The sequence below is a fragment of the Pongo abelii genome, chromosome 23 (genome assembly GCF_028885655.2).
Source record: "Pongo abelii isolate AG06213 chromosome 23, NHGRI_mPonAbe1-v2.0_pri, whole genome shotgun sequence".
NCBI classification, from domain to species: Eukaryota; Metazoa; Chordata; class Mammalia; order Primates; family Hominidae; genus Pongo; species Pongo abelii.
In genome coordinates this window covers 29,849,788-29,877,666 of record NC_085929.1, presented here as the reverse complement: position 1 = coordinate 29,877,666, position 27,879 = coordinate 29,849,788, and the positions used below count along the sequence as shown (strand labels likewise).

The following is a 27,879-nucleotide window of genomic DNA, read 5'->3' as shown; positions in this document are numbered from 1 at the left end:
GAAAAATAAGAAATACTTTCCAGTTATCAATATTAGTTTTTCCTCCTGTATGGTAATATCTGTTGTTTTTGGAATCTTCAGAAAAAAAAAAATCTCAAGAACTCAGTCTAAAATGTTTTTGCCATAAAGTGCATGATGACTCTTTCTCACAGTGTCTCGACGAAGTAGTGAAGAAATGAAACGGGACATTTCTGCACAGGAGGGAGCGTCGCCAGCCTCTCTGATGGCTATGGGAACCACGTCTCCACAGCTTTCCCTGTCCTCTTCTCCAACGGCATCTGTGACTCCCACCACCCGAAGCCGAATAAGGTAGAGAACAGTTAATATTCATGCATTTCGTATGTACCTTTCCTGGCCTTTTGACAGTAAACGATCAAGTTGTAAAATGATGGCATTTGAGCACTGTGATTTTTATTTTTCTGTGTGTTGTTTGCTAATCTTTCTTATATCCAGAATTGGGTAAATGGTATAGAAGACACTGACAAAGTAAAAATGATAGTTCGTTTCCCCAAGCAGCTGTATCTTTTTTTGTTTTTTTTTTTTGTTTGTTTGTTTTTGTTTTTTAGAGAATGGTTGCGTGCAAAAGGAAGTATTATGAAATTTAAATACCGAGGAATGGGTGGAGTGTTAGGGAAGGCATCCCAGAAGGTTAGAATTTGAGTGGGGCCTTGAAGGTTGTAGACAGGGAGGGTGGGGGACATGATTGACAAGGTCAGTAACTTGAGGGAATGCACCAAAGGGATGAGTAAGTGAGGAGTCTGGAGGAGAATGCTGTAGGTAGGTGGTTCTATAGATTCAGTAGACTGATACAGAAGGCCAGAGGAAGGTGTACCTACCATATCAAGGAACAATAGAAGAGATTGACTAGGCAGGGGATGGCAAAGTGATGAAACTTCTTTTTTTTTTTTTTTGAGACGGAGCCTCGCTGTCGCCCAGGTTGGAGTGCAGTGGCGTGATATCGGCTCACTGCAGGCTCCGCCCCCTGGGGTTCATGCCATTCTCCTGCCTCAGCCTCCCAAGTAGCTGGGACTATAGGCGCCTGCCACCTTGCCCGGCCAATTTTTTGTATTTTTAGTAGAGACAGGGTTTCACCGTGTTAGCCAGGATGGTCTCGATCTGAACCTCATGATCCACCCACCTCGGCCTCCCAAAGTGCTGGGATTACAGGTGTGAGCCACCGCGCCTGGCCTGGAACTTCTTTAAAGTCAAATTGAGTCACTTTGATGTAGTAGAAGCTATAAAGTAGTGTAAATAAATTATCATGTCTGGATCAGTGTGATAACGGTGGAAAAGAGGTGAAGAGAAGGTTGGACCCAGGAGATTTTTCATAAAGAAAGGTGATTTCAGCAACAGATCTTTATAAAAGGAATGCAAGAATGGATGATATCAAAGATGGCTGTGTTTGTTTACACTGGGAGTCTGGGAACATGGTGCTACATTAATAATTGATAAAAAGTACTTGAAAATCTAAGTTTATATTTTATTCATAGTTCTCTTAGGACTAAGAGGTATTAAGAACTTAGGGGGAAAAATAGATGTCAAAAATTTAGCGTATGTTGTTTATAGGGATGAAGAAAACTGTTGGCAAGCATTAAGAATAATTAAAGGAAGCAGCTGGGTGTGGTGGCTCACCCCTGTAATCCCAGCACTCTGGGAGGCCGAGGTGGGCAGATCACTTGAGGTCAGCAGTTCGAGATCAGCCTGGCCAACATGGTGAAACCCCATCTGTACTAAAAATACAAAAATTAGCCTGATCTGGTTTTGCGCACCTGTAGTCCCAGCTTCTTGGGAGGCTGAGGCACTAGAATCGCTTGAACCTGCGAGCCAGAGGTTGCAGTGAGCAAGATCGTGCCACTGCGCTCCAGCCTGGGCTTCAGAGTGAGACTGTGTCTTAAAAAAAGAGTCTTAAAAAAAGTGACTTTTATGTTGAGCCGTGACAAGTTTTTGTTTGTTTTTTGTTTTTGGCGTGCCTTTTTGCATCCATTCACATAACTGTGTCTTTTTCTTTCCGTGTGGTTTAGTGATAGTATAACAAACTTCTTGGAATCCTTTAAAGCAAGCTTCTCCAACCCGCATCCCAGGACAGCTTTGAATGCTGCCCAACACAAATTTGTAAACTTTCTTAAAATATTATGAGATTTTTTTTTTTTTTTTTTTTTAGCTCATCCGCTATTGTTCATGTCGGTGAACTTTACGCATGGCCCAAGACAATTCTTCTGCTTCCATTGTGGCCCAGGGGCGTCCCTGCTTTATTTAAAGCAAAGCAGGAATGTTACAGGCTGGCACACAAAAAGGTGTATTTCCTTCAAGGAGGTAGTCTAACTGCACAGAGAAAAGTAGTATTTTTCCTTTTGGTTCTTAGATCAATAAAAATTGGTACTATTTCAAGGCTCCTCTCAATTAGAAAAGCTTCTGTTGTAAATGTGTCCTCTTTGATTTCCTAGCATACTTTGGAGGGTCAATGCTAACAGAATAAATACACTGAGGAATACTAAGCTGCTTGTAACATATGAACCTTTAGGATATTTATTGGGCTGCTAAGTTCACAGAACATGGGACTAGAGTCTCCACTTTGCTATAATTACTGAAAAACAGGCCAGTCTTTTAAGCACAGGCTACTAGTCAAGATGCCGGTTACATTACCCAGCACTCTCTTTCTCTGGGTATTCCTTGGTGTTCTGTTCCACTTCCAAAGTATGACCAAAAGGGAAGATATGGTGCAGAATGAGTAGAATTGGAAGTCTTCCCTGCCCCTTCACCAGGGGTGATTGCAAAACCTTTTTTGATTAAAGGTCTGGCCTAAGGCAGGATATTTATTTTGACTACAAGGCAGTTGACAATGCCATAAAGTACCCTACATAGAATTTTTTTTAAATGAATCATATGTATAGCCACAGAATTTTAACCCCCCAAACTTCTACAGTGGTTTTACTTACTATTATATAGTAAACTCTGAAGTTCCTTGGGATAGGGGCCCTGTGTTGTTCACCTTCAGTTGCCTACTGCCTGCACATTGCCTGGCACGATGGTACTCCATAAAGAGATGTTGAATAAGTGAGTTTACAGAGAAATTCCATTTTTGAGCAAGGCAAAATTCTAACTGCCTAAAGTCAAAAACCAGTGTACAACATAGAACTAAACACATCTGAGACATTTCATGGAAGTTACAAATACTGTTCATGTTTATTGCCATCTTTTGTCTGTTTGCTTTCCCCCATTGTAGGCTCCTTGAAGGCAAGAACTGTTATGCCTTAGAATCCTGCACCTTGCATAACCTTACCCTGTATATTTTACAATAAGTAATTTTTTAAAATGATGAGATGATGAAGGACATAAACGGTTATTTTATTATTATTATTATTATTATTATTATTATTATTATTTGAGACAGTGCCACTCTTGTTGCCCAGGCTGGAGTGCAATGGCATAATCTCAGCTCACTGCAACCTCCATCTCTAGGGTTCAAGTGATTCTCCTGCCTCAGCCTCCCAAGTAGCTGGGATTACAGACACCCACCACCGTGCCCAGCTAGTTTTTATATTTTTATTAGCGATGGGGTGTCACCATGCTGGCAAGGATGATCTCAAACTCCTGACCTCAGGTGATCTCTCTGCCTCAGGCTCCCAAAGTGTTGGGATTACAGGCGTGAGCCACAGCGCCCAGCACATTTTAATTTTAAATGCACTTTGTACTGTCTTTGCCACTTTCCATGTGGGTGATTTTTATAGAGTCCCTTCCTTCAGTTAGCAAAGAATTCTGACAACAGTGCATCTATGGGGCCATAAACTAAAAATCAAATGTATGAAAAACTATGTCTTGCCTTTGTATTGCCTTACCATGTACATTTCCTCTGTTTAAAAATGCAAACTTTAATACTTTTCTCTTATTCTGGTGCCTAAACAAAAAATATTTCAACTTTGGGTTACTTGTTTTCAGAGAAGAAAGGAAAGACCCTCTCTCAGCATTGGCCAGAGAATATGGAGGATCAAAGAGGAACGCCTTGCTGAAGTGGTGTCAGAAGAAAACAGAAGGCTATCAGGTAATCATATGATTCTTTTGTCCCATGTGAGTAATTGCCAAACCAACTGCTGGAGTGTCGTAGCTTACTACCTGTCACACATTAGAAATGATAAGTCCTGAGTGGGCATGGTGGATCACACCTATAATCCTAACACATTGGGAGGCTGAGGTGGGTGGATCACTTGTGCCCAGGAGTTCAAGCCTGGGCAACATGGCAAAACTCTGTCTCTACAAAAATAAAAATAATAATTAGCTGGCATGGTGGTGTGTGCCTGGAGTCCCAGCTACTTGAGAGGCTGAGGTGGGAGGATCACTTGAGCCTGGGAGGCAGAGGCTGCTGTGAGCTGATAAAAGAAGAAATGATGAGTCCTATACAAAATGTTAGGAACACATTCTCAAAGTCCAGCCATAACTTGACTATCACTTGGATGAAGTACGTTTGTTATCTTTCCACACTACCCAATATTTCCAGTATTACTCTTCTGTTGTAGCACTTTCTTACTTAAGTCCAGGTTAAATGCTTTTTTTAAGTTACATTAAATATAACTTTGGAGAGTGGACTCTAATTCTCCATACAAAAGGGAAACCTGTAGGATTCATCCATTCTGCTAAAAAATACAATTTCAATTTCTAGTGTCCTCACATACAATATTAGTTACAGAGATTCTCCCCAGCTTGCAGCTGGTACTCTTGATTGCATTTCATGCTTTGGCACAAATGCACAGAAGTACAACACAAAAAGGGAATGGAGTTCTGTGTTCCTGATGGCTTCACATCAGACCTCATCTCACCAAAATGGCATAAAAGGTGTAGCTACAACATTTGCATACAAATTTCATGCAAAAGATGTAATAACATAGTAGAGGAAAAGAAGATCTGCCATTAACAGGTCCCTTTTGGATGAATTCGTACATGACTTTAAGTGATGATCTTCAACTCATTTAAGATTAAAGAGCCAAGCATATTGCAGTGGACATACAGAAAAGTCATGATTATCATTGAGGATTTACTAAGACTCTCCATGTCTCAGCTTCAAGCCAGTGGCGAGTAAAAAAGAGAAGAGAAAATAATTAAAAAAAAGAATCTCCATGCCAGCTTCCACTGGCTAACAAAGGAGATAAGTAGTGTTGGCAAAGATGTGGAGAAATGGGTAGGCTTATATTTTGTTGGAGGAGACCTATAAAATGTTGTAACTGCTGTGGAAAATAGTATGGCAATTCCTCAAAAGAGTAAACAGAATTACCATATGATCTGGCAGTTCCACTTCTGGAAAATTCCACTTCTGGGAAAGCAGAGACTTGGAGAAATATTTTAGGCACACCCATTTTCGTGGCAGTGTTATTCACAGTAGCCAAAAAGTGGAAGCAACCCAAGTGTCCGTCGATAGATGAATGGATAAACAACCTGTGGTATATAATACAATGGAATACCATTCTTCCTTAAAAAGGAAGGAAATTCTTACACATGCTACAACACGATGCACATTCAAGACATTGTGCTAAATGAAACAAGCCATATACAAAAGGACTAATACTACATGATTGTAATTATATGGAATACCTAGAGTTAGTAATATTTATAGAGACAAAAAGTAGAATGATGGTTGCCAGGGGCTGGGGGAGGGAAAAAAGAAAGGGGGTGGGTACACAGTTTAGTTTTACAAAATGAAAAAAGTACTGGAGATGGATGGTGGTGATGGTAGCACAATCATATGAATATACTTAATGCCACTGAACTGTATAATTAAAGATGGTTAAAATGATTTGTTATGTATATTTACCACAATAATAAAACTCCACTGCAAAAAGAAAAAAAAATGATTGAGATAAGACCAGATAGAAAACCAGCAAGGGAATAGAAGACTTGAATAGTACTGTGTACCAACCAGACCTAAAGACATTATACAACACTGCACCCAATAATAGCAGAATACACATTCTTCTCTCAGGTGCACATGGAAGATTGCAGGTTAGGCCATATGTTAGGTCATAAAACTAGTCTCATTAAATTTAAAAAGACTGAAATTGGCCAGATGCGGTGGCTCGTGCCTGTAGTCCCAGTATTTTGGGAGGCCAAGATGAGAGGATCACTTGAGCCCAGTAGTTTGAGACCAGCCTGGGCAGCATCGGGAGGCCCTATCTCTACAAAGATTAAAATGAAATAAATAAAAAGATTGAAAGCATTTAAATTTTCTTCATTTTTTTCTGATCACAATGAAAGATTAGAAATTAGTAGCTGAAGGAAAATTGGAAAATAAGTGAAAATTAAAGCAAACACTCTAAATAACCCATGGGTCAAAAAATTAATCACAAGGGAAATTAGAAAATGCTCTGAGAACAAAAATGAACACAGCATACCAAAATTTATGGGAGGCAGTGAAAGCAGTTCTCAAAGGGATTGACATTGATTGATTGATTGATAGATCGATTTAGAGACAGAGTCTCATCCTGTCGCCCAGGCTGGAGTGCAGTGGTGCGACCTTGGTTCACGGCAGGCTCCAGCTCCCGGGCTCAAGTGATTCTTTTGCCTCAGCCTCTCAAGTGGCTGGGATTACAGATGTGTGCCATCACGCCCGGCTAATTTTTGTATTTTAGTAGAGATGGGGTTTCGCCATGTTGGCCAGGCTGGTCTTGACCTCCTTACCTCAGGTAATCTGCCTGCCTCAGCCTCCGAAAGTGCTGGGATTACAAGCATGAGCCACTGAACCCGGCCTCAAAGGGAAATTTATAAACACCCACCTTTAAAAAGAAGAAAGATCTCAAAGCAGTAATCTAAGTTTCTTCCTTAAGGAAGTAGACCAATAACAGGCTCTGAAATTGAGGCAATAATTAATAGCTTACCAACCAAAAAAAGTCCAAGACCAGATGGATTCACAGTCAAATTCTACCAGAGGTACAAGGAGGAGCTGGTTCCATTCCTTCTGAAACTATTCCAATCAATAGAAAAAGAGGGAATCTTCCCTAACTCATTTTATGAGGCCAGCATCATCCTGATACTGAAGCCTGGCAGAGACACAACAAAAAAAGAGAATTTTAGACCAATATCCCTGATGAACATCGATGCAAAAATCCTCAATAAAATACTGGCAAACCGAATCCAGCTGCTGCTGGATCCACCATGATCATGTGGGCTTCATCCCTGGGATGCAAGGCTGGTTCAACATACGCAAATCAATAGACGTAATCCAGCATATAAATAGAACCAACGACAAAAACCATATGATTATCTCAATAGATGCAGAAAAGGCCTTTGACAAAATTCAACAATGCTTCATGCTAAAAACTCTCAATAAATTAGGTATTGATGGGACGTATCTCAAAATAATAAGAGCTATCTATGACAAACCCACAGCCAATATCATACTGAATGGGCAAAAACTGGAAGCATTCCCTTTGAAAACTGGCACAAGACAGGGATGCCCTCTCTCACCACTCCTATTCAACATAGTGTTGGAAGTTCTGGCCAGGGCAGTCAGGCAGGAGAAAGAAATAAAGGGTATTCAGTTAGGAAAAGAGGAAGTCAAATTGTCCCTGTTTGCAGATGACATGATTGTATATCTAGAAAACCCCACTATCTCAGCCCAAAATCTCCTTAAGCTGATAGGCAACTTCAGCAAAGTCTCAGCATACAAAATCAATGTGCAAAAATCACAAGCATTCTTATACACCAATAACAGACAAACTGAGAGCCAAATCATGAGTGAACTCCCATTCACAATTGCTTCAAAGAGAATAAAATACCTAGGAATGCAACTTATAAGGGACGTGAAGGACCTCTTCAAGGAGAACTACAAACCACTGCTCAATGAAATAAAAGAGGATACAAACAAATGGAAGAGCATTCCATGCTTATGGGTAGGAAGAATCAATATCGTGAAAATGGCCATACTGCCCAAGGTAATTTATAGATTCAGTGCCATCCCCATCAAGCTACCAATGACTTTCTTCACAGAATTGGAAAAAACTACTTTAAAGTTCATATGGAACCAAAAAAGGCCTGCATTGCCAAGTCAATCCTAAGCCAAAAGAACAAAGCTGGAGGCATCACGCTACCTGACTTCAAACTATACTACAAGGCTACAGTAACCAAAACAGCATGGTACTGGTACCAAAACAGAGATATAGACCAATGAAACAGAACAGAGCCCTCAGAAATAATGCCGCATATCTACAACCATCTGATCTTTGACAGACCTGACAAAAACAAGCAATGGGGAAAGGATTCCCTATTTAATAAATGGTGCTGGGAAAACTGGCTAGCCATATGTAGAAAGCTGAAACTGGATCCCTTCCTTACACCTTATGCAAAAATTAGTTCAAGATGGGTTAAAGATTTAAATGTTAGACCTAAAACCATAAAAACCCTAGAAGAAAACCTAGGCAATACCATTCAGGACATAGGCATGGGCAAGGACTTCATGTCTAAAACACCAAAAGCAATGGCAACAAAAGCCAAAATTGACAAATGGGATCTAATTAAACTGAAGAGCTTCTGCACAGCAAAAGAAACTACCATCAGCGTGAACAGGCAACCTACAGAATGGGAGAAAATTTTTTCAATCTACTCATCTGACAAAGGGCTAATATCCAGAATCTACAATGAACTCAAACAAATATACAAGAAAAAAACAACCCCATCAAAAAGTGGGCAAAGGATACGAACAGACACTTCTGAAAAGAAGATATTTATGCAGCCAAAAGACACATGAAAAAGTGCTCATCATCACTGGCCATCGGAGAAATGCAAATCAAAACCACAGTGAGATACCATCTCACACCAGTTAGAATGGCGATCATTAAAAAGTCAGGAAACAACAGGTGCTGGAGAGGATGTGGAGAAATAGGAACACTTTTACACTGTTGGTGGGACTGTAAACTAGTTCAACCATTGTGGAAGTCAGTGTGGTGATTCCTCAGGGATCTAGAACTAGAAATACCATTTAACCCAGCCATCCCATTACTGGGTATATACCCAAAGGATTATACATCATGCTGCTATAAAGACATATGCACACGTATGTTTATTGCGGCACTATTCACAATAGCAAAGACTTGGAACCAACCCAAATGTCCAACAATGATAGACTGGATTAAGAAAATGTGGCACATATACACCATGGAATACTATGCAGCCATAAAAAATGATGAGTTCATGTCCTTTGTAGGGACATGGATGAAGCTGGAAACCATCATTCTCAGCAAACTATCGCAAGGACAAAAAAAACAAACACTGCATGTTCTCACTCATAGGTGAATTGAACAATGAGAACACATGGACACAGGAAGGGGAACATAACACACAGGGGCCTGTTGTGGGGTGGGGGGAGGGGGGAGGGATAGCCTTAGGAGATATACCTAATGTTAAATGACGAGTTAATGGGTGCAGCACACCAACATGGCACATGTATACATATGTAACTAACCTGCACGTTGTGCACATGTACTGTAAAACTTAAAGAATAATTTAAAAAAAAAAAGGAAGTAGAAAAAAGATAAGCTAAACCCAAAATAAGCAGAAGGAAGGAAATAAAGATTAGAGCCAAAATAAATAAAACAGAAAATAGAAAAACAATAGAGAAGATCAGTGAAAAAAAAATTGGTTCTTTGAAAAGATAAACAAATTGACAAACCTCTAACTAGATAGATAAAAAGAAAACGAAGACTAAAGTTACCAAAATCAGGAATAAAGGGACGTTACTAATGACCTTAAGAAATAAAAAGGATTAAAATGGAATACTGTGGGCCGGGTGTGGTGGCTCACGCCTGTAATCCCAGCACTTTGGGAGGCCGAGGCGGGAGGATCATGAGGTCAGGAGATTGAGACCACCCTGGCGAACACGGTGAAACCCTGTCTCTACTAAAAATACAAAAATATTAGCTGGGCGTGGTGGCGGGCGCCTGTAGTCCCAGCTGCGTGGGAGGCTGAGGCAGGAGAATGGCCTGAACCCGGGAGGCGGAGCTTGCAGTCAGCCAAGATCGCACCACTGCACTCCAGCCTGGGTGACAGAGCAAGACTACGTCTCAAAAAAAAAAAAAAAAAATACTGTGAACAATGAATGCCAAAAATTGGATAACTTAGATGATATGGACAAATTCCTAGAAACATTAACTATCAAAATGGACTCAAGAAGCAAGAACATCTGGAGAGACAAATAACAACTAATGAGATTGAGTTAGTAATCAAAATACTTCCAGCAAAGAGAAGCCCAGGACGAGATTACTTTACTGGTTAATTCTTCCAAATTTTAAAAGAGGAATTAACAGCAATACTTCTCAAACTCTTCCAAAAATCAAAGAAAATATTACTTCCTAACTCATTCTGTGAGGCCATCATTACTCTCATACCAAAAACGGAAAAAGATATTACAAAAAAAGAAAACTGCAAAAGCCCTCAACAAAATAATGACAATATTCAGCAGTGTATTAAAGAGGATTATACACCCCGACCAAGTGTTCTTTATCCCAGCAATGCAAGGTTGGTTCAACATATGAAAATGAATTAATACTGTAATACCATATTATTAGAATAAAGGGAAAAAAAAACACATGATCATCTCACTAGACACTGTAAAAGCATTTGGTAAAATCCAGCAGCCATTTATGATTTTAAAAAATTCAACAAACTAGGAATAAAAGGTAAGTTTCTCAATCTAATAAAGAGTACCTATGAAAACCCACAGTTGGCTGGGCACAGTGGCTTATGCCTGTAATCCCAGTACTTTGGGAGGCCAAGGCGGGTGGATCAGTTGAGGCCAGGAGTTCAAGACCAGCCTAGGCAACATGCAAAACTCCATCTTTACTAATACAAAAACTAGCCAGGCGTAGTGGCACACACCTGTAATGCCAGCTACTTGGGAGGCTGAGACATGAGAATCACTTGAACCTGCGAGGTGGACATTGCAGTGAGCTGATAACACACCACTGCACTCCAGCCTGGGTGACAGAGTGAGACTCTGTCTCAAAAAAAAAAAAAAAAAACCCCACAGCTTTAACATTGTACTTAATGGTGAAGACTAAAAGCTTTCCCCTTAAGATCAGGAACAAGAAAGAATGTCCTTTATCACCATTTCTATTTAACATTTTTCTGCAAGTTCTAGCTAAGACAGACAAGAAAAAAAGAAAGAAAAGGCATCCAGATAGGAAAAGAAGTAAAATGATCTCTATTTGCAGATGATGTGATTTATGTCTATATTTTTTTAAGAGGTGGGGTCTCACTATGTTGCCCAGTCTAGGTTCAGACTTCTGGGCTCAAGTGGTCCTCCCACTTCCAACATCCTGAGTAGCTGGGACTACAGGTGTAGGCCATCACATCCAGCATATATCTAGAAAACCTTTAAGAATTCACATAAAAACTGTTGGAACTAGTGAATCCAGAAAAGTTGAAGATGCAAGATCAATATACAAAACTCACTTGCATTTACATATAGTAACAGTCAATTAAAACATTTCCATTTATAGCAGCATCAAAAAGAATAAACTATTTAGGAATAAATTTAACCAAGGAAGCACAAGTCTAATACACTGAAAAAATACAAAACATTGCTGAAAGAAATTAAAATCTAAATAAATGGAAAGACATACCTTGTTCATGGATTAGAAGTTCTGATACATGCTGCAACTTGGATGAACTTTGAATATTTTATGCTAAGGGAAAGAAGCCAAACATAAAACTTCAACCTAAAAAGACTTCCACATTCAGGCCTGAAAAGTCTCAAGTTTTGTTGAACGGCAGGAATGTGAATGCTGGCAGTTTCAAGTTGGTTGTAGAACTGAAACCTCAAGCATAAGTGAAAATTACACAATCACTTAGTTTTTTTTTTTTCTTAAGAAAGAACATTTTTTTATTGAGATATGCCACACAAAATACAATTCATCTACTTAAAGTGTACATTTCAGTGGGGTTTTTTTTTTTAAAGTGTATTCAGAGTTGTATAACCATTACCACAAGCAGTTTTAGGCTGTTTTTACCACTCCATAAAGAAATCCTATACCCATTAGCAGTCATTCTCTGTTTACTACAGGCAACCACTAATCTACTTTCTGTCTTGTAGATTTCTTTATTATGGACATTTCCTATAAATGGAATCACACAATATGTGGTCCTCTGTGACTGGCTTCTTTCACTTAACATCATGTTTTTAAGGTTCATCCATGCTGTAGCATATACTAGTACCTCATTCCTTTTTATGGCCAAACAATATTCCATTGTATGGATATGCCACATATTTATCCATTGTTCTGTTCAAGATGGTGTTTGTGTTGCTTACACTTTTGGGGGGGTTATTATAAATGTCACTGTTAAGAACTTTTTTTTTTTTGACATGAGGTCTCACTATGTTTCCCAGACTGGTCTCAAGTGATCTTCCCACCTCAGCCTCCCAAGTAGCTGGATCTACAGGCACATCCCACCCTGCCTAGTTTGTTGTAGACATTTGTGTACAACAAATTTTTACATGGACTTATGTAGTTTTCTCATCTTCTTGTCCATCTTCTAGCCTACTACCAAAGTGTTTTTGAAATTGATCTTGTTACTTCTCTTTAAGCTGCTTCATTTGTTTCCCCTTTGTCATTTGGTTAAAGTCCATGATCTTGGCTTGAAGAGGCAAGACCCCATAGTTTATTGAACATTTTAAGCCCACTCCTTGATCTATGAGCTGCAGAATGGATGTTGTATTAGCAGACAGGAAAACAACATTAATCTCCTTGTATCATCATTAGAGCTCCTGGCTGTCTGGTTACATTGTCAATGAGCAGTAATATTTTGAAAGGAACAGTGGGCTTAAAATGTTCTATAACTATGCTGTCAACAGATGTGCTGTCATCCAGGCTTTGTTGTTCCATTTATAGAGCACAGGCAGAGTAGATGTAGCATAACTCTTAAGGGCCCTAGGATTGTGGGATTGGTAAATGAGCATTGGCTTCCACTTAAAGTCACCAGCTGCTTAGCCCCTAATGAGAGAGACAGCCTGTCCTTTGAAGCTTTGAAGCCAGGCATTGACTTCTTCTCTGTAGCTATGAAAGTCCTAGATGTCATCTTCTTTTAATAGAAGGCTGTTTTATCCACACTGAAAATTGTTGTTTAGTGTGGCCACCTTCATCAGTGATTTTAGCTAGATCTTCTGGGTAACTTGCTGCAGCTTCTATATCAGCACTTGCTGCTTCACCTTGCACTTGATGGAGATGGCTTCTTTCCTTCAATATCATGAGCCAACCTCTGCTAGCTTCAAACTTTTCTTCTGCAGCTTCATCACCAATCTCAGCATTTATAGAATTGAAGAGAGTTAGGGCCTTGCTGTGGATTCAGTTTTGGCTTAAGGGAATGTTGTAGCTGGTTTGATCTTTTATTCAAAGCACGAAAACTTTCTCCATATCAGCAATAAGGCTGTTTTGCTATCTTATCATTTGTATATTCACTGGTGTAGCACTTTTAATTTCCTTCAAGAACTTTTCCTCTGCATTCACAACTTGGCTAACTGGCACAAGAGGCCTAACTTGCAGCCTTTTGGCTTTTGCCATGCTTTTCTCAGTTAGCTTAAGCATTTCTAGAGTTTGATTTAAAGAGAAAGATGTGCAAGTCTTCCTTTTACTTGAACACTTAGAGGCCATTGTAGAGTTATTAATTGGCCTAATTTTAATATTGTTACATCTCAAGGAATAGGGAAGCCCAAGGAGAGGGAGAGAGGCAGAATGGCTAGTCAGTGGATCATTCAGAACACACAGAACTTTATAGATTAAGCTCACTGTCTTATATGGGCACAGTTCATGGCACCCCAAAACAATTACTATGGTAACATCAAAGACCACTGGTAATACATCACCATAACAGTTATAATAATAATGAGAAAGTTTAAAATATTGCAAGAATTACCAAACTTGACCCAGAGACATTGAAGTGAGCACATACTGTTGGCAAAATGGTACCAACAGACTTGTTTGATACAGGGTTGCCACAAACCCTCAATTTGAAAAAAAAACGCAGGATCCATGAAGCATAAGAAGATGAAGTACCATCTGAGGTGTGTCTGTATTTTCTTCCATGCTGTTAGGTGTCTTCATATAACCTAAGTTTTACATTTTGCTAGACAATAACTTAAATTAAGTAATTTTAGAACATTATAAACTACTTCCCCCTTGAAGGATCGCTTGTGATTAGGAGTTTGAGACCAGCCTGGGCAACATAGTGAGATCTTCTCTCTATTAAAATTAAAAAAAAAATAGCCAGGCATGGTAGCAATCCTCCCACGTCAGCCCAGCTTCTTGGAGGGCTGAGGCAGAAGGATTATGTGAGCCGTGAAGTTGAGGCTGCTGTGAGCCATTATTGTGCAACTGCACTCCTGCCTGGATGACAGAGCAAGACCCCGTCTCCGAGAAAAAAGAAAAAAAAAAATTTACTTCCTCTTTGATTATAGAACTTTCCCATGTATCAAGTTGATTAAATGGAGATAATTCAAACATTAAGTCAATTATTCCATGCCTCTTGGATTCTTGTATATTTACCTTAATATATAGAGAGAAATATATATACATACAAATCAATTAATAATTTGAAGTTTTTTCCATTTACTTGGTACTTAAAATGCAGGGGGAAATATGATATAGGATGGTTAATCATACATTAGGAAAATTCTTTTTGTACAGTTGACAGTCTTGGCTACAAACCCAATTCTCTGCTTTCTTATTTCCTATGGACACTTTGATTATACATATGTATGGCTTGTGGGAGGCAGTTGGCTTTTGTTTCCTGTGAGACAGATATCTATCTGTTCCTTTCCTTTAGAAGCAAAGAGGATACTGGTTCTTTCATTTCAATATCTGTAAGTTAACATTGGACAGCCTGAAATGCATAATCTTTTGTTTTTGTTTTTGAGACGGAATCTCACTCTGTTACCCAGGCTGGAGTGCAATGGCACAATCTCGGCTCACTGCAGCCTCCATCTCCTGGGATGCATCTCCATCTCCTTCTCCTGCCTCAGCCTCCAGAGTAACTGGGATTACAGGCGCCTGCCACCCCGCCCAGCTAATTTTTGTATTCTTGGTGGAGATGGGGTTTCACCATGTTTGCCAGGCTGGTCTTGAACTCCTGACCTCAAGTGATCCACCCTCCTCAACCTCCCAAAGTGCTGGGATTAAAGGCGTGAGCCACGGCACCTGGTCTGAAATGCATAATCTTTTAAAACTGAAAGCCATATCTAATAGTGTTCTTAATTTGTCAAGAATCGTATGAGAAGTGCCAGTGCCCTTTGCCTGTCTAGCTATAAATGGATGATCATGCACATCCTTTGGAGCCAGCAGTTTTGGTTCAGTCCCTTGGTCTCTGACTACTCACAGTCTGCAGGAAAGAGCAGGTTGTGACACTTGACTAGTTTATGAGAGCAGAAGCTGTTACGTGACACTTAGCACATACTGCTCCCAGAGGCCCCAGATGGATCATTAATGCTTGGAACGTGCGTGCTTTATGAAGAAGCCGTCTAATCAGCGGAGATAGATTCCCTAATACCCATATCATCTTTCGTTAACTCTCTTAAGAGTCACCCTAAAATTACTGTGCTGATCACTGTAATTTCATTAAGCATCCATTACAAAACAAGCCCTTATGAGTTTAGCTTTTATTTAACAAATACATTTTTCTCTTTTAACTTGTGCCCTGCCATTTATCATACATTGAAGCTTTAGAATAGTAGAATATTTGTGTTGAAAACATCTTGGCGTTCTGGTTTAATACCAGGTTTACAGATCTGGGACTGAAACCCCCACAAGAATAAATGGCTGCCGCAAGGCTGTTTTGTGAGTCCAGGGCGTTATGTAACCAGCTTTCAGTACTATTGGTTTAAGGGTTGGGTCTTCCTTTTTTTCTCTTTTTTAAAAATCAGTGCCTCTGTTTATACACAATTATGTTTTTAATTTAAATATGAGGCTAACTCTCATAATTTTTAAGTGCTTATCATGAGAAGTGGTAATCCAGTTCCCTATTTCCTTATCTCTAAAATTTCTGCTGTCCAGAGACAACCACTTTTAATTTTTTTAGCTGTTGTCTTTAGGGTTTGATGGTACAAGGTTGATAATACAAGAATAACCAACTGGAATAGGGAAAATATTTATACTTTCAGTACACTTTTCTTTGGTTTTAGATTTTATATCTAAGAGCTTGTGTTGCATCACTGTTTTCTTGCCCTGGAAAACCCTAACTGAATGTAATCAAGATGCCCCTAAAGGTTGATTTGAGAGCTTTATTTTGAGTGAAAAATCTCATTGTTTTCTGATAAAATGCTAGACCTAGAAATGGATTGGTTAAATCTAAAGAATAATGAAATCACTTAATCTAGTACAAAATAGTTTTAATAAATAAACAAAATATTTCAGTGCTGCCTGAGGTAATTTAATCTCAGATTAACATTGAGAATACAGTTTTATTGGGGGATGTACTTCATTAATATGTGGGCCACTGAAGAAAAGATTGGATATTTCTTACTGGAGATAAGTGGAATTAAAAGAATTAATGGGTTGGACTGGTTTAGCAGGCATATATTTATGTGTTATGCTTTACTTGAATTCTAAGCTTTTTTTCCTAATATAAAAGCTAATAATTGCCAGGCATGGTGGCTCATGCCTGTAATCCCAGCACTTTGGGAGGCCGAGGCAGGTGGATCACGAGATCAGGAGATCAAGACCATCCTGGCTAATACGGTGAAACCTCAGCTCTACTAAAAATACAAAAAATTAGCTGGGCTTGGTGGCGGGCGCCTGTAGTCCCAGCTACTCAGGAGGCTGAGGCAGGAGAATGGCGTGAAACCGGGAGGTGGAGCTTGCAGTGAGCCAAAATCACGCCACTGCACTCCAGTCTGGGTGACAGAGCGAGACTCTGTCTCAAAACAAAACAAAACAAAACAAAAAGCTAATAATTTATCAGATAGTAAGTTCTGTGTCAGGTAGTGTGCTGAGTGTTTAAATAGAAGTTAGGAAATAAAAATAGTTTCTATTCTCAGGAAGTTTATAGACTAGTCAGTAAGAAAATATATCAGTAGTTAAAACTCAGTAAAGTAAAACTTTTGTTTATGGTTATAAAAGAATATCAGACCAAATCTGATGAGACTACTGGAAAAACTGCTTAAAATACAAAAATTAATATCTTTGAAGGCATTGGGGACTAACCAAGGCAGCCAAGTCAAATTTGGCAGGAGCCAAAATTATAGAGAAAAATTCAATTGAGTTGAGCCCATATTTACCCCTGCTTTTTTCCCTTAGGGTGGTGGCTAACTCTTCACATGGGATAGAGGCCAGACAAAGCAGTGGTCCAGAATTTGTTTCAGAATCACTGAGTAGCAGGACTAAAATTTGAATTGAGGTATTCTAAGGCAGCCAAGATGTTGAGGGTCCAAGATCCTAAGAAAAAGACAACCTCGAGTAATGAGGCCGGGCGCGGTGGCTCACGCCTGTAATCCCAGCACTTTGAGAGGCCGAGGCAGGTGGATCATGAGGTCAGGAGATCAAGACCATCCTGGCTAACATGGTGAAACCCTGTCTCTACTAAAAATACAAAAAATGAGCCGGGTGCACTGACGGGTGACTGTAGTTCCAGCTACTTGGGAGGCTGAGGCAGGAGAATGGCGTCAACCCAGGGGCGGAGGTTGCAGTGAGCCGAGATCACGCCGCCACTGCACTCCAGCCTGGGCAACAGAGCGAGACTCCGTCGCAAAAAAAAAAAAAAAAAAAGTAATCAGCCAGCATGGTGGCACATGCCTGTAGTCCCAGCTACTCAGGAGGCTGAGGCAGGAGTATTGCTTGATCCCAGCAGTTCGAGGTTACAGTGAGCATTGATCACACCACTGCACTCCAGCCTGGACAACAGAGTGAGACCCCGTCTCTTTGGGAAAATAAAGAGAAAGAAGGTAGTAAACTCAACATTTGACTTAGCTTTTGCTGTTAACGTATTTTTCAAATTCAGAAGGAGAAATTCAGTAAAGAGCTATTACCGAAGACTTAAAAACTTAAGCACAGTTTTTGTTCTTACAGGAGTAGGTAGACAAAAAAATTAGATTTCAAGGCCAGCCAAATGGGAATGACAATGGGAAATATTCCAGGCCTTCGGTTGAGACCTCAAAAGAATTATGTCCTACAAATAAAGGTTGACCAGAAGTTATCAGCTTGAAATCTAACTTCAAAACTTTAATTGAATGAGGTGATCAGCCCTTACTCTAGTTACCTGCCAGAAGAAACTTAACCTCTATACTATTTGAAACACAGTATCCTGCATTCCATCAAAATACCAGGCATGACCAGGCACAGTGGCTCATGCCTGTATTCCTAGCACTTTGGGAAACCAAGGTGGGAGGATTACTGGAGGCCAAGAGTTCAAGACCAACCTGGCCAACATAGTGAGACCCTGTCTCTGTAATTAATTAATTAATTAAAATACCAGGCATGCCAATAAGCAGGATGAAATGAATGAAAATCAAGAGAAAGAATGAGTAACAAGAAAAGAAGAGGTGATCCAGATATTGGAACCCTTAGATAGGCTTTTAAAATAACCGATTTATGAGTTTAAGGAAACAGATGAAGAGATAGAGAGTTTTACCGGAGAACTGGAATCTGTAAAATAGAATCAAATGAAAATTTTATTTTATTTTTTGATTTTATTTTTTGAGACAGAGTTTCGTTCTTCTTGCCTGAGTACAATGGTGCGATCTTGGCTCACTGCAACCTCTGCCTCCCAGGTTCAAGTGATTCTCCTGCCTTAGCCTCTTGAGTAGCTGGGATTACAGGCACCCACCGCTATGCCCGGCAAATTTTTTTTTTGTATTTTTAGTAGAGATGGGGTTTTGCCATGTTGGCCAGGCTGGTCTTGAACTCCGGACCTCAGGTGATCCACCCACCTGGGCTTCCCAAAGTGCTGGGATTACAGGCGTGAGCCACCGCGCCTGGCCAAATGAAAATTTAAGGACTAAAAAATTCATTAGCTTGAGATAGGAACTCCCATATATGTGTTTCACAACCACTCAACACAGAAAAGACTTGTGAATTAGTGGATTGATCAGTAAGAAATATCCACAGTGAAGCACCAAGAAATGAAAGGATGAAAAAAACAGTGTAATGGAGACAAGGGACATAATAGAAGGGTTAAGACACATACAATTGGGTTATACTAAGAGAAAAGAGAGGGCTAGGAGTGTCATAAGTGCTAAAAGTCAAGGACAGTGAAAAAATCTTTAATTGCTAGAGAAAAAAGATATTAGGTTAAGAGGATTAATAAGATCAACAGCCGATTTCTCAATAGATAACAGAAAGAGGATTTGTCACCAGCAGGCCCATTCTGAAAGAAAAAAGAAGTTCTTGTAGCAGAAAGAAAATAATCCCATAGGGAAACAAAATTTCAGGAAGGAATAAAGAACAGTGGAAGAGTAAATGTGAAAGTAAATATATATGAATATTGACTGCAGTGTAATAAAAATATCTTGTTTAAAGATATATGTAGGTTGAAAATGTAAGATAAAATGGTTCAAAAGTTAGGAGGGAGACAGTAAATGTAATTAAGGTGTCGCAAGGTCTTTGAATTGTTCAGGAGGTTAGGAAATTAATGTCATAGATTCTGAATAAGTGAAGGTTTGCACATTGTAAATATCTAGGGCTACACGCTGCTACAGTTGACATTGGCTGCATGGAGTTATTGAGAACTTAAAATGTGGCTATTCTGAGTTGAGATGTGCTTTGATTATAAAACACCAGATTTTGAAGACTTAGAAGACTTAATATAGAAAAAGAGAATGTAGGCCGGGTGCGCTGGCTCACACCTGTAATCCCAGCACTTTGGGAGGCCAAGGCGGGCTGATCACGAGGTCAGGAGATCGAGACCATCCTGGCTAACACAGTGAAACCCCGTCTCAACTAAAAATACAAAAAATTAGGTGGGCACATGTAGTCCCAGCTACTTGGGAGGCGGAGGGAGGAGAATGGCTGAACCCGGGAGGCAGAGCTTGCAGTGAGCTGAGATCGCTCCACCCTGGAGCACAAAGCGAAACTCCGTCTCAAAAAAAAAAAAAAAAGAAAAGAAAAAAGAATGTAAACTACCTCATTTAAAAAATTTAAAAAATACTGATTACATGTTGAAATGATCATATTTTTAATATATTTGATAAAATATATTTATATATTTTTTGACTTTTTCAGTGTGGCTACTATAATATTTAAAATCACATATTAACAGTTAAAGTAATAAAAGAATGGAAAATAAGGGGCAGATAGAAGATAAGTAGAATATTAATACTTGATTCATCCAAAATAAGGCAGGAAAGGAGAGAAAAGGAACAAAGAACTAAGGGTATAGTAATAGATGTAAACCCAAATATGTAAAAATCACATTATAGGCAAATAGGCTGAATATTCCAGTTAAAAGACAAAGATTGTCATATTAAAAACAATAGACCCAACCATAATTTGTGTATAAGAGACCCACTTTAAATGGAAAGACTGAAAGTAAAAGAGCTGGAAAAGATGTACTATGCGACCACTAACCAAAGGACTGCTGGAAGAGCTATACTAATTTCAAAGCATCATTTCTCAGAAAGAAATATTACTAGAGATAGAGATTGTCCGTAATGATAAAGAATTAAAACAATAACAATAGCCAAGGCACTCTTAGAAAACAACATTGGAAGACTTCATGCTGCCCAGTAAGACTTTATAGGCACTAAGAGCACATCATAAATTCATATGTATCAGGTAACATAGCCCCAGAGAATATAAAGGAAAACTGATAGAACTAAAAGGTGAAATAGGCATATTTGGAGATTTTAACATGCTTCTCTCATTAATGAATAGAAAAAGCAAATGAAATTTGGTAGAGCTATAGAAGATGTAAGTAATGCTGTTAACTACTTTGTCCTGACTGATCTATAAAACACTGCACCAGACAACAGTGGATTGCACATTCCTTCTAATTGGCCACAGTATATTCATCAGAATTGGCCACATGCACTGTCAGAAGATTTCAATGAATTAAAGTACTTCAGAGTAAGTTATCAAAATGGAGGGGAAAATGTGATCTAATCAAAGTAGATGAACAAAAGCATTTGATAAAATTTAACTCCTGTTTATTAGTTTCAAAAAAAAAAAAGAAGCCCCACAGAACAAATTTCTAACAAACTGGGAATAAAGGGACTTTTAAAAAGATGATAAAGGGCATCTACAAAAAATATTTATAGTGGACATTAAGCTTAATGGTGACTTATTGAAAGCTTTCTTCCAGAGATGAGGAAAGAGACAAGACCCTGCTCTCATCACTTCTATTCAGTTTTGTATGTAAAGCTCTATTGGGAGGCTGAGGCAGGAGGATCCCCTGAGACCAAGAGTTTGAGACTTGCCTGGGCAACATAGTGAGACCCCGTCCCTACAAAAAATTAAAAAATAAAGTTCTAGTCAGTGCAGTAAGGCAGAAAGAGAGATAAGAGGTATAACAATTGGAAAGAAAGAAAATTGTTTCCAGACATGAGTATGATGTAGGAAATACTAACAAAGTTGCATGTAAAATATGAGAGTTAATAGCAAGTGAAAAAAATTTCAGGATCTAATTATTATTATTATTATTATTATTATTATTATTTTGAGACGGAGTCTTGCTCGGTCATCCAGGCTGGAGTGCAGTGGCACTATCTTGGCTCACTGCAAGCTCCACCTCCCGGGTTCACACCATTCTCCTGCCTCAGCCTCCCGAGTAGCTGGGACTACAGGTGCCCGCCACCACACCCGGCTAATTTTCTTTGTATTTTTAGTAGAGACTGGGTTTACTGTGTTAGCCAGGATGGTCTCAATCTCCTGACCTTGTGATCAGCCCACCTCGGCCTCCCAAAGTGCTGGGATTACAGGCGTGAGCCACTGTACCTGGCCCTCAGGATCTAATTTTTATTAGCATTTAAAAAATATAGCCAGGCTTTGCTATGTCTGCAGCAGATTAGACACAGAATGCCTGATTTAAAAAGCTGATAACACCAAGTGTTGGCAAGGAAGCAGAGAAACAAGAACACTTGCACCCTGCTGAGAGGGCTCTAAACTGTTCTAGCCAGTTTGGAAAACGTTGGCAGTATCTGCTGAAGTTGAATAGTCTCCATAAGAATCAAAAGCTGGAAACAACCCAAATAATCATTAAGACGTGAATGGATAAATGAATTGTGATATATAAGGTACTACAAAACAAGCAAAAAAAAAAGAATAAACTATTGCAACATGCAGCAGCATGGATGAATCTCACACATGTAATATTGAGCAGAAGCAGCCCAGATGCACAGGAGTCTAAACTATGATTCCATTTAAATGAAGCCAAAACAATGGTGAGATTAATCTATTATGATGTCAGAATAGTGGTTATCTTTAGGGGAACTGAGGGATCCTTTCTGGGATTCTGATTACATTCTGTATCTTGATTTGGGGGAAGCGGCTACATGGTATATTCACTTTGTGAAAATTCTTTTAGCTGTACTTATCGTTTGGGTACTTCATGTATATTGAGCAAAAATTAAGGAAAAAAATTTTTTGGTATTGTCAGGAATGTTGTCGCCCCAATTATCTGTGGTTTTGAGGTTTTTATGTCACATGTTTCTGATATTTTACACTTCTTCATTTATTCCAGATGATTTATTAAGATTCATTAGATTCATTTTCTTTTCTATATAAAACAAATAATTTATAATACTGTATTCATTTTCTATTACTATTGAAATTACTACAAATGTAGTAGCTAAAACAACACATATTTTTCATCTTAGAACTGTGTTGGTTAGAAGTCCAACATGGCTCTTACTGGACTAAAATCAAGGTGTCAGCAGAGCTGTGTTCTTTTCTCAAGGCTTTAGGGGAGAGTCTATTTCCTTGCCTTTTCCAGCTTATAGAGACAGCCATGTTTCTTGGCTTGTAGCCCCTTCCTCCATCTTCAAGGCCAACAACAACTGGTCAGGTTGTCACATTGCATCACTCTGACCATAGGTTATCTGCTTTTAAGGCCTTGTGTGATTTGATTGGGTCCACCTGGACAATTCAGGATCATCTTCCTGTCCTTAAAATTCTTTTTTTTTTTTTATTATACTTTAAGTTTTAGGGTACATGTGCACAACGTGCAGGTTAGTTACATATGTATACATGTGCCATGTTGGTGTGCTGCACCCATTAACTTGTCATTTAACATTAGGTATATCTCCTAATGCTATCCCTTCCCCCTTCCCCCATCCCACAACAGGCTCCAGTGTGTGATGTTCCCCTTCCTGTGTCCATGTGTTCTCGTTGTTCAGCTCCCACCTATGAGTGAGAACATGCAGTGTTTGGTTTTTTGTCCTTGCGATAGTTTGCTGAGAATGATGGTTTCCAGCTTCATCCATGTCCCTTCAAAGGACACGAACTCATCATTTTTTATGGCTGCGTAGTATTCCATGGTGTATATGTGCCACATTTTCTTAATCCAGTCTATCATTGTTGGACATTTGGGTTGGTTCCAAGCCTTTGCTATTGGGAATAGTGCCGCAGTAAACATACGTGTGCATGTGTCTTTATAGCAGCATGATTTATAATCCTTTGGGTATATACCCAGTAATGGGATTGCTGGGTCAAATGGTATTTCTAGTTCTAGATCCCTGAGGAATCGCCACATTGACTTCCACAATGGTTGAACTAGTTTAATCACATCTGCAAACTATCTTGCCATGTAAATAAACATGTTCATAGGTTCCAGAGATTAAGACATCAACAGCTTATGGGCCTACCACAGATATCTTATAAAGTTATCTTCTGAGAGTTGAGTTTCTAAGATTTAGTTGTGTTATTTTTTTTATAACTCCCATACCATACAACTCACCAAGTTGGACAGTTCAGTGGTTTTTAGTATATGCACAGAGTTGTATAACCATCATCACAATAAATTTTAGAATATTCTTACCACCTCACAGCCCTAGGCAGCCACCATGGGTTTACCTGTCCCAGACATTTCACGTAACTGGAATCATTTGTGGTCTTTTGTCACTGGCATCTTTCACGTACCATATTTTTGAGGTTCTTCCACGTGGCATGTGTTAGTACTTCACTCCTTTCTATAACTGATTTTTTTTTTTTTTTTTGAGACAGAGTTTCACTCTTGTCACCGAGGCTGGAGAGCCAATGGCGCGATCTTGGCTCACTGCAACCTCTGACTCCTGGGTTCAAGCGATTCTCCTGCTTCAGCCTCCTGAATAGCTGGGATTACAGGCACCTGCCACCACATCCAGCTAATTTTTTTGTATTTTTAGTAGAGACAGGGTTTCACCATGTTGGCCAGGCTGGTCTCGAACCCCTGATGTCAGGTAATCCACCCACTTCAGCCTCCCAAAGTGCTGGGATTACAGGCATGAGCCCCGGCACCCGGCCGGCTGAATATTTTATTGTGTGGATATATACCACATTTTGTTCATCAGCTGATAGACATTTCCACTTTGGGCTTTGGGCTATTAAAAATAATGCCACTATGAACACTTACTTATGTAGAAATAATGCTACTATGAACACTTATGTAGAAGTTTTGTTTGTTTTGTTTTGTTTTTTTGACATAGGTTCTCACCATGTCACCAGGCTAGAATGCAGTAGTACAGTCACAGCTCACTGCAGCCTTAACCTCCCAGACTCAAGCACTCCTCTCACCTCAGCCACCCAAGTAGCTGGGACCACAGGTGCGTGCCACCATGCTCGGCTAATTTTTAAATTTTTTTGTAGAGATGGGGCCCTACTGTATTTCCCAGGCTGGTCTCAATCTCCTGGGCTCAAGTAGTCCTCCCGTCTTGGCCTCCCAAAGTGCTGGGATTACAGGCGTGAGCACCATGCCTGGCCTTTTTTGTTTCTCAAGAGACAAGGTCTCACTGCTATGCTGCTCAGGCTGTAGTGCAGTGGCACAGGAATTTGAGGCGCAAGTCATCCTCCCATCTCTGCCTCCCAAATAACTATGACTGCAGGCACGTGCCATCACACCCGGGTAATTTTTTTAGTTTTTTAATTGTAGAGTCTTGATGTGTTACCCAGGTTGGATTTAAACTCCTGGCTTCATTTGGTCCTCCCACGTCAGCCTCCCAAAATGCTGGAATTATAGGTATGAGCCATTGAGCCCAATTCATGAAAGATACTTTTTTTTTTTTTTAAGACAAGAGTCTTGCTCTGTCGCCCAGGCTGGAGTGCAGTGGCGTGATCGTGATCTCGGCTCACTGCAACCTCCACTTTCTGGGTTCAAGTGATTCTCCTGCCTCAGCCTCCCAAGTAACTGGGATTACAGGTGCATGCCACCATGGCCGGCTAATGTTTGTATTTTTAGTAGGGACAGGGTTTCACCATGTTGGCCAGGCTGGTCTCAAACTTGACCTCAGGTGATCCACCCACCTCAACCCCCCAAAGTGCTGATTACAGATGTGAGCCACTGTGTCTGGCCAATAATACTTCTTAGTTTGTTGTTTGCCTTTGGTTGATTTGCCCTAAAATGGTAATTTGTGACACTTTTGTCCAGGTTTATATTTGTGTTTTTGGGGGCTTTTGGGGTTTTTTTTTGGGGAAAGGATCTATCTACCTCTTTCCTCTACCGCAGCCAGAAGTTTCCTAGCATGCATCATTTTGGGATTCTTTTTTATTTTCCCTACCCTCTTTCCTAAGCAAGGAAAAGAAGTACTTACCTTTATTCTCCCAGAATTGTGTGTCCCCATAGATTGAAGAATCAATAGAGTAAGAACTAGTGAACAGATAAAAATAGCTCAGTCCTTCACAGCTTCCTTTGTAATAATACAAATAGGAGACAAATAGGAGAAAAAGGAAGTGCTCTTTATAAATTGTATGAAGTATTAAGTATGATACTTGCTACCTGCACAACCCAGGCATGAGATTAGCACTTGGTGTTAGTCACACTCCCTTAGGCCACTACTCATTCCCACCATTTCAAAGCCTGTGGGTTGAGTAGATTCTTATATAAAGGTGACTTTCCTAACCTAAAGAGATTGGGCCCGAAAGCGCAAGTTTCTTCTGATTCTTCCTAGACACTACATACTGGAAAAGACAAGGGAATAGAGACGCTTCCTTTTCACATGTCATCCCTCTTTCCCTTATGTGTCCAGCCTTGAGGGGGAATGTTATTTCTACTCATCCCCTACCCCCACCCTTTAAAAAAAAAAAAAAAAAAAAAGAGGACTTTAGTTTCCTCTCTGGAAAACATTCCAGAATGCCGCTCTTCCCCTGATCCTTCCTTTTCTCACCATTCCACCTTCCTAACATCCTCTCTTCATGATCAGAGTTAGGACTGGGCTAGGGGTGGGTGGCATAAGAAAGGTTAGAGAAAGCTGGGAGTTCTTCTAGTAGATAGAATGCTGTTAAAATAATGCATTAGGAATTCCTCATAGTCCAAGCAGAGCTTAGTTTGTTTGATTTCCTCTTCTATAACTAGAACCTTAGGTCACAGGAATTACTTCCCAGAGTTAAAAAATAAAAAAAGATGCTGGCAGTAGATAAGAGTTTTGCTCTGAATCAAATCTAGGTTGAAAGTCTAAATCTTTTCATTTTACATTGTCACTTGCATGGAAACTTAAGTATACAGAAAGATCTTATTGTTTGTAAATATCACTGTGTTCCAGGGGTTAAAAATACTTGAACAAAGGGGAACAAGAATGGCCAGCCTTGCCGTCCCACCCATTCTTTATGTGGACTGTGTCTACTCATAAGTTCTCCACAGTGAAGCAATAAAAACTCCTGGAGTCTAATCATTTTCTGTCCTGATGACAAGATATCTTCATCCCGAAGGCTCAACGGTTGGCCCCAAGAGCTTCACATTTCTTGGAGCCACCAGGGAATAGAAACAGCTTGTATCTCAGGGCTCTTCTTGGGCCTGTGTTTTTTCTTTTTGTTTTTTTTTTGTTGTTGTTTTGAGTCAGAGTCTCACTCTGTCGCCCAGACCGAAGTGGAGCAATCTTGGCTCACTGCAACCTCTGCCTCCTGAGTTCAAGCGATTCTCCTGCCTCAGCCTCCTGAGTAGCTGGGATTACAGGTGCATGCCAGCAAACCCAGCGAATTTTTTGTATTTTTAGTAGAGACGGGGTTTCACCCTGTTAGCAAGGATGGTCTCGATCTCCTGACCTCAGGATCCGCCCGCCTTGGCCTCCCAAAGTGCTGGGATTACAGGTGTGAGCCACTGCGCTTGGCCGGGCCTGTGTTCTTTACTGCACACAGCAGAGGTTAATTGATGGCTTTTCTGTCCCAGTGAAGTGAAAGAACTCTTTCCTGTTTTCAGGGCATTCCTTTTAATGTCAAACATAGCAGCTGGGAAACAAAGTTTTCCCAGAATCACAGTGTACTTACTGCGTTCTGTTTAAACATGATCTTGATAGCTACTATTAACATGTATTTCCAGAAATTTCAGGGCTGTAATTTTAAAAATCAGTTGCTTAGTGCCATTACCATAAATGAGTTTGATCAGTGTGTTTTGTGTGTGGTAGATGAGACTACTTAGTCAAGGCTTTTCTCCCCTGGATGACACAAATTAGATCTTCCTAAACAGGGGAAGGAGTGGAGGCCTTGCATACAGCACCAGTCCTTAAATGCTCATTTCACTCCCCTCACTGTGAGCATTTTTCAGAGCTGCATTCAGGACCAGTACATTTGGATTTGGAAAGATAATTAGGAATGGTGCCCTGGCAGAGGCATGGTCTGTTGGCAGCAACAGCAGTAGCTTGGATGTACCTGTTGTTACTTCACCAACTAGATGGGCTACTGGAGGTGGTGGAGGTGGGCAGGCCTGAGCAGTTTGAATGGAACTCTACAGGGTTGTCTTCCCTTTAGCTCAAGGTTTTGTTCCTTTTTCTTGCATTCTTTTTCCATTTAACTCCCACTA

At 39.9% G+C, this 27,879-nt stretch overlaps 1 protein-coding gene across 12 annotated transcripts in view; it reads left to right on the top strand.

The window, feature by feature from the left end:
- The window catches only part of SPECC1L (sperm antigen with calponin homology and coiled-coil domains 1 like), a 147,037-nt gene that overhangs the window by 93,597 nt on the left and 25,561 nt on the right, over nucleotides 1–27,879 (top strand). For all 12 annotated transcript variants that reach the window (XR_010139438.1, XR_010139437.1, XM_054543143.2 and 9 more), the window contains 2 exons: nucleotides 153–309; nucleotides 3,937–4,039. Coding sequence is in view for 10 of the 12 variants with exons in the window: in XM_054543143.2 (XP_054399118.1) it covers nucleotides 153–309; nucleotides 3,937–4,039 (260 nt within the window). In the remaining 2 variants the exon portion in view is untranslated. The remainder of the gene's footprint in view (nucleotides 1–152; nucleotides 310–3,936; nucleotides 4,040–27,879) is intronic.